The sequence below is a fragment of the Myxine glutinosa genome, chromosome 6 (genome assembly GCF_964187855.1).
Source record: "Myxine glutinosa chromosome 6, kmMyxGlut1.1, whole genome shotgun sequence".
Taxonomy (NCBI): domain Eukaryota; kingdom Metazoa; phylum Chordata; class Myxini; order Myxiniformes; family Myxinidae; genus Myxine; species Myxine glutinosa.
In genome coordinates this window covers 92,748,087-92,760,720 of record NC_136266.1, presented here as the reverse complement: position 1 = coordinate 92,760,720, position 12,634 = coordinate 92,748,087, and the positions used below count along the sequence as shown (strand labels likewise).

Below are 12,634 nucleotides of genomic sequence, written 5' to 3'. Positions count from 1 at the left end.
CGCTTTATGAACTTATTGATCGGGAGGCGCGCTTGTTTCAAAGGACTGCGTGGATACGCTGATTGCACGAACTGCCTGTGATACGAGCCATTGATCGGGAGAGAGAGAGAGAGAGAGCTGGCACGAGCTACGTATTATGTACGCCGCATCCCAGTCCCCCCGATATATGTAACCCCGAGATACGTAAGGTCAGCTCGCGTCCGATGATACGCGCGAAGCTGCCTGCCGGGTTTCGCCAGCGGAACCGGAGCCTGGACTGGAGTGGACCGGAGCCGGATCCCATGGCCCGGACCTTCTGCCTGGACATTCCTCCCCTACCACTACAATCCCGTGTGAGTGTGTCTGTTCGTCTAGGGGTCGTAATAAGTTAAGACTGTATAGGTAAGCCTGCCCTGTGTCCTGCTTTTTTCTTCTTCTCCTTGTACATCCGACTGTTTCCTCTTTGGGTTTTTGTACATAATAAATAAACCCTTATTTGTTCTTCCTACACTCTGGTTTCCTCTTATCCGATCGCCTCCGTCCTTTCTTTCAATTGAGCACCTGTGGCACGATTTGGAAACCGCTCAGGATTGGGTTTAGTCATTTGTTAACAGCTCGGATCGCGGATTGCTAACCGCTCAGCAATATTCAATCTTATCCGTGGTTCGAGCGGGAGTTATTTCCCTGCTTTACGGTCGGGTTAGTAAGTAGGTATTTGGGACTTCATTGACCAATCACCCTGGCTCATTCCTACCGGAAGGAGTGTCATAGCTTCCAGGATTGGGGGACGGCCGGCTTAAAAGACAAGGGGATTAACCCCCTCCCCCCCTTGATAAGGGGAGTGCCGACACCCGAATCCGCAACAATTGGTGTCAGGAGTGGGATTGGACCCGAACCAAATTTGAATACATCTAAAAAAAAAATTGGTCGAAATTACGAGCGGCCGAAATTTTATTAAAACATCCAAATTGAATCGTGCCATGGATAGTCAAGGCGATCGGATGCCGGTGGAGGAGGTAGAAGAAGGGGTAGAATTAACCCAGGACCCCAGGGAAGAAGTGGGAGAGATGGAGGAGGAAAACAATGAGGATGCGGTAGCGGGGGTTGCAGGTGCACAAAATGGCGGCGCCTCGCACATGGCGACGAGGGCCGCGCCCGCGGTGCAGGTGGGAGGGATGGACATGCAGGCCCTCATTGCGCAGCTGCAGGCAGCCATGCAAATGGGGTTGGGAAACCAAATTGAGGGGATGGAAAATAGATTAAAAAATGAATTGGGAAGTCAAATTGGGGGGTTGAGAAATGATATGGGAGACCAAATTGGGGGGTTGAGAAATGATATGGGAGACCAAATTGGGGGGTTGAGAAATGATATGGGAGACCAATTAGGGGGGTTAGAAAGCAAATTAGGGGCCCAATTGGAGGATGTGAGTGGCGAAATGAACGAGGGGTTAACGAGGGTGAAAAGCAAGATGGACACCCGGGAAAATCAAATGAAAAGAATGAAGGACGGGTTAACGGGGTTTGAAAATAGAGTGGGCGGCCAGATAGAGCAGATGGGGAGAGACAGAGACTGCAGATCGGGTGGAAAGGTTGCGGGGGTACGCGACGAGGTAGCGCGACCTGAGAAGCGCGGGGAAAGCGAGGCTGAGCAAGGCATGGTCACGTGGACCGGGGTAGAGATCATGACCCGGGGTATGGGGAAGCCAGCGACCGCCAAAGTAGACAAAATTTTATGAGTGCCAGCGGTCATCGAGGGAAAAGACATTGAAATTAAAGAAAAAGAAAATCAAATCGAAGCAATAGTGGAAATTGGAGATACAGCAGGCATAGAAAAGCACTCGCGGGAGGAAAAAATGGAATGCATGCAAAGTCTGAATTCACATCATGATGTCGTGCTGCATAACCAGATGGAAAGTTTGCAGGTGGTGGAGTGAAGAAGAGGAAGCGCCAAGGTGAGAAGGGCTGTATATGGTGCTAAAAGCTTTTGCGGGAAGGTGTTTGGCGCGAAAGGATTTTTCGCGCGCTTGGGATCCAGGCGTAACTCGGGCGCTTGTGGAAGGTCCTTTGTGCGCTGCGTGAGTGGAAATGGCGCGTGTGTAAGAAAAAAGTGTGCGCCGAGGAGTGAGTGTGTTTCCGAGTGTGAGGATGAATGCACGACGGAGTGTATGTGCGAGGGTGAGTGTGATACAGAGAGTGAGTTGGTTGTGGCGAGTGTGTGGGAGAGCACACCGGAGCATGTGATTGGGTGTGTGACAAGGGATTGCAAACCCATGGGTAGGTGTGCGCTGAATGGGTGTGCAACAGAGTGCACACCCATGAGTGGTACGGAGTACATACCGGGAGAGTGTGCGCAAGACGGTGCGCGAGAGAGGTGTGTTACGAAGTGTGTGATAACAGAGTGTGCGAGGGGAATGAATGCGCAAGAATGTGCACGAGAGGAATGCATGGAATGCATAGAGTGTATGGAGACACGTGGATGTGTGAGTATAGAACGGGTAGCGTATGGATGTGAGCATGCTAGTCGGGCATCAACGTTAACTGGGTTAGTGTTTAGGACGATGTATAGCCGACGCGAGCTCTCGGGGCATGGTGCGCTTTGTGTGCTGCGGGGGCCGGCTGGGATCGTAGCCGCGTCGCTCCTGCACGGAGCGCCGTGCACGATTCGGGCCGGGCTCCGCCCTGCACGGTCGGTGCTGTGTTTTGCCAGGCAAGGCGATCGGCCCGGTTCGATGGGAAGGAGAAGGGGCCGGAGCGGCGCCCCCTTGTGGTGGCGGCGCTCCGGCCGGGCAAGGCTGGGCCATCGCGCTTGGGAGCGCCAGGCCTTACGTAGGGATGGTGCTTGGAGCCTTGGCCCGACAAAACCTCCTCCTCTGAATCGTAAATGCCGGACGGACCCAACCAACAGGAGCCAGACCAACCATCCGCACGGATAGCCGGCTTTTCGAAGCCGAGCTGTAAGAATGTATTCCCGCACGAGAGGCTCAGAGTAGTGAATGAATAGCGATAGTAATGGCGATAGTGATGTAGAGGGATGGTGGCTCTCCCATCTCTCACATCCTATTTGGGCAGAGGAGCTTTAGTTTATGGGGTTTGGCTGTACAAACTAGCCCAGGAGGGTTAGGATAATGTATAGGGAACTAGAGATGACTATAGGTGACCAAGATTTAAGTAGTGACATTGTACCTGTAGTGGGGACGTAGTGTAGAGTAGGTGGTGGATAATGACGTGGGATGTGCATAGTTTAATGGGATGACAGGGAAACACGAGTCTTAGAAGGGAAATAGATAGCCAGATGATGCTGTGGGTGTGAGCAGGAGGTTTAAGATGAAATGAGGAATTGAGAGGCATTGCTCGTGAATGCTGTGTGTGTGTGTGTAGAAAGTGTATTGAGCAGAGTATCGAGGATGTGTGCGATTGTGCATTGAGTGATTGGCTTGCATGGTGGCAAGGGAGAATGGTTGGATGGAATAGATGGTCTGGAGTAAATGGAGTATGGAATGAATGGTGTGGAGTGAGTATTGTGGAATACATGGAGTGGAGTGTATGGTGCGAAGGAGTGGATGGGGGAAGGATGGACCCCTTCACGAATACCCGGGCAGGGTAGTTTAAATGTAGGTAGAGGGAGTAGGTAAATTGCGGTTGGAGATTGACATCTGTGGTGCGGAAGTAGCAGGGTACTGCTTGATTGGTGCATGAGTAAAGTGGAATGGCTGGGCATGTGGCCTGTCAGTGAGAATGATTAAATGGGCACTCCGCCACTGGTAGTCTGTCAGCCAGGTGAGGCCGCAGATAGGCTCTGGGAGCCAGTTAGAGTTCAATGGGGCCCGAGGATTCCGAGAGAGGACCCGGGAAGCCAGGTGCCAGCGAGGGCGGTAGTGGGGTAAGGGAGCCAGAGGGCCTTCCTCAGGTTAGGGTGAGGAGCAGGTAAGCTCGGGTGGCAACTGCAGTGGCGGAGGTGTGCAGGTGAGCGGACCTGCTGGTGAGCCACACGACCCAGCCCTGAAATTGTGCGAGGGCACAGGTTGAAGAATCGGGGGAGTGAGACCCCAAATTGGAGTGCACCACAGATTGGTCAATGGGAATTGGTTTTTAGAACCACATAGAGTATAGATGGCCAATGGTTTGGCAGGGTAAGACCCCGGGTAGAGGTAAAGTGTTAATGTCATTTAGAAGGTAGATAGGAGAAAATCCCTTCGCACCATCCGCATTCCACTCACCTGGGTGATAAGACTCCACACCATGCTTTGTGAACTATTTGGAGAATGTAAGACGCATCATGACGGAGTGTGACATTGTTTGTATTCCATCTCTTCCTCCTTAGGAGGGATTGATGACGGATTTGGCACTAGAGGGGATGGGAAAGACAAGACGATAGTGACGGATTTGTAAATTGTGTAAATACGGGTAAGGGCAAGGGTAGGGTAGGTGACATGGGGGGTGACGAACGGTTAGGGACGAGCTTTCTCGGCTCGCACTCCCATGCCCTTCATGTCTGCATTGCTTCGTAATGATGTGTACCCTTGCGCCCCTGCCCGCTGATCTGCTTGTCTTCCTTCCCCACTCACGGAACCTTTCTTCTTTTGTGCCCGGGGGGGGGGGGGGGGGAGTGTGCAGGTGACCACAGTTGTGCGCCCGCACCCTTGCTGCCTCCGGCCTGCACTGATGCACCATATGGACCACACGTTCTGTGGCCTAGCACCACCTTATGGACCACATGTACTGTGGCCTGGCACCTCTGCTGGGACCGACCATTGTTGCCAGCGGTATCTGGTTGCGGATCACTGTGTTTCAAAGTGGCATCTATGCCATGCAGTGGATAGATGCCACTTTGAGGCCAGCAGGGCCAGCTACGTTGGCCCTGCTGGCCAGAAATAATAAAAAGCGGACGCGGTTTGTGCCCTTTTAATAAATAACATCAAGATGAAGATCAACCAGAACCAGAGGCCCAGCAGAGCAGAGAAGAAAGAAGACACCATTTATTATTTGTTGAAATGTGTACGTTCCTTGATGGTGCTTTTTGGTGCTTTTCTGTGCATTTTCATTTATGGTGCTTTTGGTGCATTTTATTTTATGGGTGCATATGGTATGGTGCATCGGTGCAGTGCATGGCAATGATTTTCCTCTTTTCAAAAGTTCTGTTTCTCTTCCCACAAAAGACAGGTCCTGGGTGACAGTTTGTAAATACCTAGTGTACTGTAATTAATGCTTCCCACCGGCTAAATGTGTAGTTTCGAAATAATACTGCAATTCGGTTAGTCTGTGGGCATGAGTCAGTTAGGTAGGATGCAACACAGCAGGCGGGACATATTTAGTGTTAAAACTGTCGCACTCAGGGTGAGGTTAAAAGTAGAGGGTAACCACACCTGAGTGTCACACTAAGTTGAAGTTGTTTCGGCCAGGGACGGGCCTGGAGGAAAGGAGGGTGCAGTGTTGTGGTTTTTGAGAACCCCTCACTTTGTAAATGCTTGTAAATAATATTCCATCATTTAAAAGGTTAAAGGTCACACCCATAGTTAGTTCATATGCAACACGTAGGACACCATAGGAACTTTAGTTATTTCCTTATTATGTGTCAGATAAGGCCGTGTTCCCAATAGTTGAATCTGCGTTGTGTCAATTAAATAAGAATAGGTCCCAATCCATTCCGGCCATTTTGCCAACCTCTCTCCCAATTCTATTACGCGCCTTCGCTTGTCAGCAGCGTTTGCTGCGTTCAGCTGAAGTTGGCTCAAACAAACGCCATTAACCACGCGGTCAAGCTCGAGGAAGAAGGGGGCGGAGTGCCGGGAACGAGGCGTGGCCCTGTCAACTCGCCGTCAAGGGCGGAGCCGGTGAGCCCTCGCCAACCAACCAGGGCTGAGGTAAGCTCACTGGCAGGCGTGGTTTCGAAGTGCGCGCATTGATCTCAAAGCGCATTATATAAGCGTGCACGCAAAGCCCTTTTACGGACTCGTTGGGAAAGGCGCTTTATGAACTTATTGATCGGGAGGCGCGCTTGGTTCAAAGGACTGCGCGGAGACGCTGATTGCACAAACTGCCTGTGATACGAGCCATTGATCGGGAGAGAGAGAGAGCTGGCACGAGCTACGTATTACGTACGCCGCATCCCAGTCCCCCCGATATATGTAACCCCGAGATACGTAAGGTCCACTCGCGTCCGACGATACGCGCGAAGCTGCCTGCCGGGTTTCGCCCGCGGAACCGGAGCCTGGACTGGAGTGGACCGGAGCCGGATCCCATGGCCCGGACCATCTGCCTGGACATTCCTCCCCTACCACTACAATCCCGTGTGAGTGTGTCTGTTCGTCCTGGGGTCGTAATAAGTTAAGACTGTATAGGTAAGCCTGCCCTGTGTCCTGCTTTTTTCTTCTTCTCCTTGTACATCCTTCTGTTTCCTCTTTGGGTTTTTGTACATAATAAATAAACCCTTATTTGTTCTTCCTACACTCTGGTTTCCTCTTATCCGATCGCCTCCATCCTTTCTTTCAATTGAGTACCTGTGGCACGATTTGGAAACCGCTCAGGATCGGGTTTAGTCATTTGTTAACGGCTCGGATCGCGGATTGCTAACCGCTCGGCAATATTCCATCTTATCCGTGGTTCGAGCGGGAGTTATTTCCCTGCATTGACCAATCACCCAAGCTAATTCCGACCGGAAGGAGCGGCATAGATAGCTTCCAGGATTGGGGGACGGCCAGCTTAAAAGACAAGGGGATTAACCCCCCCCCCCCTTGATAAGGGGAGCGCTGACCCCCGAATCCGCAACAATATATTAATACTAGATTATTAATTTGTGATTGGAATGATGAATGATGCTGTTTGGAATGAAAATATAGAGAACCTGCTGGCAATCCCTGACGTTTGACTGAAGGAGGCACAGGAATGTGGAATTTATTGGTTCATCTTTTGGCATTCGCCGTTTGCTTTACCCAAGTCATTCACGAACCGGCTGTCCATGCCTGAAGTCCAAAAAATTTAATACTTACATTATTTGCGAACTGCCAACTGAAATCCCCGCACAGGTCATACTATCCTCTTCAACTAAAGTATTAAACAAGCCCGGCTACGCTGTTGCTAAACTATCAGTCTTGTTTTTATTTGAGAACCCTAAATAATTCCCATACACTAAAAACTACATCAGTGACGAAACTAATTTTTGCGTAAATGTAGCTGAGTGTTACAGAAAGACACAACATGCTCCACACAATTGATTACCTTAAATGAAGTGCTGAAAGTGTCCAACACCATGTTGCAGCCACAAATTCAATGTTCACCATATGTTCTCCGACACAGAGTGTAGCATTTATTGGAGAATATTGCTGATTGTGTCACTGATTATGGCTTTTAATTCACCAAGAGTGTGTGGATTTGTAGCGTGCACTATATCCTTCAAATATCCCCACAAAAAGAAATCTGGTGACTTAAGATCTGGGGATCGAGGTGGCCATAATGACTTAGACACTACACTGTCACCAAAGAGTAGCCTAAGTTTGCCCATGTTATATCGCGAAGTGTGACTCGTGGCACCATCTTGCTGAAACCATCCTTGGTTGATTTCATCTTCTGTAAGGTGCCCATTAAACTTATAGATTATGTTGATGTAATGTTCTAAGTTTCCTGTTTAAGAAAATTGGGCCAATAATTATTTGCCGACTAACAGCACACCAAACACCAATTTTTGCGGAATGCAATGGCCTTTAATGCACTGCATAAGGTTGTTCACTTAGCCATAAATTAGAATTTTGTGAATTTACATACCCAGAAAGATGAATCCATGCTTTGTCTGTAAAAAAAACACAACATCCAAAACATTGTCCTGTTCTCTTACCCATCCTCTGGAGGCACTCACACTAGGCTACTCATTTCTCTTTATCTGGCTCCAGTAACTGATGCACTGCATGCATTTTGCAGAGATAAAGTTTTGGTTGCTTGACCGCCTTCCTTGCACTGGAATATGAACAGTGAGCTTGTTTTACGAAACGTCTGAGATTTCTTTGGGCTTGCTTCCATCCTTTCCCGCACTTCATCCACTTTCTCTGGTGTAACAATACTTGGCTGGTGCATGTGCTTTTTAACTTTCATGCAGCCTGTTTCCCTGAACTGCTTCATCAGTTTGCATATAATAATAATAATAAAGGAGTCTTATATAGCCCCATCAAGCAGAGTAAACTACCCTCATGGCGCTTTACATTATCATGCGAACGCACACACACCGCCCACACACACACAAACATACACACACACAGACAGACACACCTTCACTCTTGCCCTATTCCTCTCCCTCCTCATTCAAAACCCACAGATGTGTACTCCCCCTCCTCCTCCCCTCCCTCCCCCGCACATGTACACAGACATACTCTCGATCTCTGTCCCACCTCAAACCAAAGGGAAAGCAGGACTTAGACTTTGAAAGACTTGTGAAACAGATAGGTTTTGAGGGAGGTTTTAAAGGCAGGAAGAGAGTCAACATGTCGAACAGAGAGAGGCAAGTCATTCCAGAGCAGAGGTGCAGCAAAGGAAAAGGATTTCTCGCCAAACGACTTGGTGCTGGTGCGCGGCGGCTCTAAGGTCATAGAGTCGTCGCTTGAACGAAGCCGTCGCCGAGGTTCATAGAGAGTGAGCAAATCGGAGAGATAGTGAGGTCCCGTTCCACACAATGATTTATAACATAGTGTGCAAATTTTGTATTGCTCACGAGCAGAGACAGGCAGCCAGTGTAAAGATTCAAGAAGCGGAGTAACGTGGTCAGACTTCTTCGCCTTACAGACAAGACGAGCGGCAGAGTTTCGAACCTTTTGTAACTTATCCAAGAGAAACTGAGGGCAGCCAGCATACAAAGAATTACAATAGTCTAGCCTTGAGAGGACAAGGGCACAGACCAGAGTTAGAGCAGCTTGAGGAGTAAGAAAGTGGCGAATGGATGCGATCTTTCGCAGCTGAAAGTATGCTGATTTGCAAGTTTGAAGTACTTGCTTGGAAAATGTCATGTTACAGTCGAAAACCACACCAAGGTTCTTGGCCAACGAAACAAAGTTTACATCGGTTTCACCAACATGAATAGTGGTAGGAGGTGAACATTGTAGAGGACATCTGTGCGATCTTACAATCATAGACTCTGTTTTAGCATCGTTCAGCTGAAGTTTGTTTTGGGTCATCCACGCCTTCACGTCGGCAATACAGCCTTCTAACACTTCAACAGTGGGCACGATTTGTTGAATCGTGCTTCCTTTGTACAGCTGATTGTCATCCGCAAAGGCGTGGTGATCAACTGAATGTCTGGCAACAAGATCAAATAGAGGCTGAGTGTACAAAAGAAAGAGGATAGGTCCCAGGACTGAGCCCTGGGGAACGCCAAAGGAAAGCGGAGAAGGGGCTGATTTCTGGCCATTGACAACAACTGTTTGCACTCTATCAGTAAGATAGGACATCAGCCAAGAAAGTGGAGTACCAGTTATACCAAATGTGATTTCAAGACGACGAATTAAGACACTATGGTCAATCGTGTCAAAGGCGGCAGACAAGTCCAAAAGAGCAAGAACGAAAACCTTACCACAGTCAAGAGAGGTCAGAAGATCATTGGTTATTCTTAGGAGAGCGGTCTCGGTGCTATGGCCTGGTCTATATGCTGACTGGCGAGAATTGAAAAGATTATTTGAAACTAGATGGTCATTCATCTGTGATAGCACAATTCTTTCTGTGATCTTTGACAGGAAAGACAGGTTGACGATAGGACGGTAATTTTTCATGTCGTTAAGGTCAAGGGTGGGCTTTTTAAGAAGTGGTTTAACAAGAGCTTGTTTAAAGAGAAGCGGAAATGAACCCGTAGTCAGAGAATCATTGATAACTGCAGTAATAAATGGGAGGAGGGTGTCCAAACACTCAATGAACAAATCGGTGGGAAGGGGGTCGAGATCACATGTTTTTGTGTTTGACTTGAGGATTGTACATTTGACAATTTCCTCAGTAACAGGAGTAAACGAACTAAGAGGTCGTCCGTGAAAGCAGTGTTCAGCATCATCGAAGGAAAGGAGTGACTGCTTGTCAAGATTGTTTCTTATTGACTGAATTTTATTGTGAAAAAAATGCAGGAAGCGTTGGGGTAGTTCGTTTTGAGGAAATACAGTGGGAAGAACGGATTTATTTTTTGTGGCAAACAGGCGGTTGGTAATGCTGAACAGTTGCTTGCAGGAGGAGCTCCTAGTAATCTGATCAGAAATATATGACGTTTTTGCTTTCAGAATGATTTTTATGACGAGTCTTTTAGCTATGTTATACAACTGTTTATGGACTGTGAGGCCAGTCTTCAGCCACTGTCTCTCGGCACGTCGTCGTTCCTTTTTGGCAGCCCTGACTTTGTCGCTGACTGCGCTGAACCACGGAGTACTCCTGCATCTGGGAACGGCGCGCCGTGTCGCTGGAGCATGACAGTCCAACGCTGTACGGAGGCAACAGTCGAGGTCTTCTGCAGTGACATAGGAACGGCCAGAGAGACGGGTGCAAAGGTCCTCTTTGAAGGCGGAACGGTCGATGGCACGAATGTTGCGGGCAGTGATGAAGGTGGGCTGAAGATGAGGAACAGCAATACTCAGGTGGCTGGTGACACAGAAGTGGTCCGAGGTGATAGCACAGGTCACTGACGTGGACTGCACCAACTGATCATCGCATCTGTGCACTAACCAATCCAGGATGTGTCCTTTAATGTGTGTAGGTTGGGAGACAGACTGAGACAGACTAAAAGTAGAAAAGAGGTCAATGATCTTTGAAGTGAGAGGAAGTTGTGGTTGGTCGTAGTGGATGTTGAAATCTCCAAGAATCAAGACGAAACCAGGAAGAGTATTGCAGTGGTCGAGCAGATTAGGAAGCTGGGTCACTAACATAGAGTCAGTAAGCTTGTTTTTCCGGTTAGGTGGAGGTCGGTAGAGGCAGAAGAAATGAAGAGTGTTTTCTGACAGAGTGAAGGTGACATGGGCTAGCTCGTCGGATGAATGGTCGAACGAAAAAGTCGTGGTGAAGGAGACAAAGGGAGAGAAGTTGTATCTGTAAATAACAGCCACGCCCCCACCCCTAGAGGAGTGAGGAAATGACTGCAGGGTGTATCCAGGTGGGGTGAGATCAGCACACCTCGCTTCGTCGCCATTGGGTCAGAGCCAAGTTTCGGTCAGAAAAAGCACGTCAATATCGTTATCTTGAATAAAAGAGGTAATTTTGGTTCGCTTTTCAGGACTACTAACAGACTGAGCGTTGAATAAGGCGAGATTTAGGTCAGAACGGTGTTGTTTTGGTGCTGTGTATGTTCTACAGGGATAGATGAGGTTATTGAAGTTGACAGGGGACACTTTTTCGCAGGAATTATTAAAATGTGGGCCGGGCCGTCGCTGGTCGTGAAGAGAAATCACAATCGGTATTTTTCTCTGCTTTCTCCTCCCGCCTCGCTTTGTGCGTTTTCTCGGGAGACCAACGCCGATTTCAAGTTCTCTGAGGCCTGACACGAGTCCAAGAGTCAATCGAGTCGTGTTGTTTAAAGACAAAAGTTTTTGCCGAGTGTAGCGAATAGGCCCCGGGACAGAGGAGTTAGAGCGGATAGTCGAGCTCGGTACATGCAGCGGTGCGTGCAGATGTAGGGCGTGCGATGGGCTGGGCGATGGGACGAGCGGTGGGACGAGCGATGGGGTGGGCGATGGGGCGAGACGGGGAAAAGGACCCTCTTGTTGAGAGGCACACACCGGGGCTGCGTGAGGCTCAACAATATCACTCATTTTAAGGTTTTGTACGACCACCAAAGCGACTCTTAAATGCAATATGACATTCCTTAAATGATGCACCCTTAATGTAATGTTTGACGAGAAACACACGTTCTTCCACAGTGAGCACCATGGCGAGACCCAGTGATAACTCTCAGGATCATGTTACGTCTTTCTGTAACATTAGGCTACATTTATGCAAAATATAAGGTTCCAAACAGATACAGTGCCTTCAGAAAGTATAAACACCCTTTGACTGTTTTCACATTTTGGTGTGTTCCAGCCTGAATTTAAAATGGATTAAATTGAGATATTTTTGTCACTGATCTACATAATACCCCATCATGTCAAAGTGTCAAAAGACTTAATATACCACAAACAGCTCGGTCAAAATGCCCTCAACCTTCATTTGGTCTACCACATGAAAGCTATCCTGAGTTAATCATTCCAGGAATCCATTCCGCTACCTCGAGCAATGTGAGGTTAAACACATTCTGCTGTAAAAATAATTATTTATATATATATATATATATATATATATATATATATATATATATATATATATTGAGAAGTAAATACTATGTACAGATAAACCTTCTTAATTATTAGCAAATGAGCAGAGATACCGTTTTTGTGAATGCTCGAGTATAGATACATACCAAAGCACATCAAACCCGCTGTTGGCACATACTCGTTCAGGCAGGTAAGATGTGTGCAGAGGATCAACCAGGCCGAGGGTGGGCCTGATAGCACGGCTTGCAATACCTAAGATGGAGATTAATAATTCACAGAATTGTCAAAACATTCGATGAGAACAGTAAATATGAGGCTATGAGGGCTATCCTCCTCGTTGAAAACTCAAAAACAAAGCAATAAAACAGATTTTCAAAGAGTTGGTTTACATCCATGCGATT

The 12,634-nt window shown here is 48.1% G+C and overlaps 1 protein-coding gene across 5 annotated transcripts in view; it reads right to left on the bottom strand.

Annotated features, from left to right (window-relative positions):
* ADHFE1 (alcohol dehydrogenase iron containing 1) overlaps window positions 1-12,634 on the bottom strand; it is a 126,886-nt gene that overhangs the window by 33,284 nt on the left and 80,968 nt on the right. For all 5 annotated transcript variants that reach the window (XM_078780126.1, XM_078780129.1, XM_078780131.1 and 2 more), the window contains one exon: window positions 12,380-12,485. In XM_078780126.1, coding sequence (XP_078636252.1) covers window positions 12,380-12,485 — 106 coding nt within the window. The remainder of the gene's footprint in view (window positions 1-12,379; window positions 12,486-12,634) is intronic.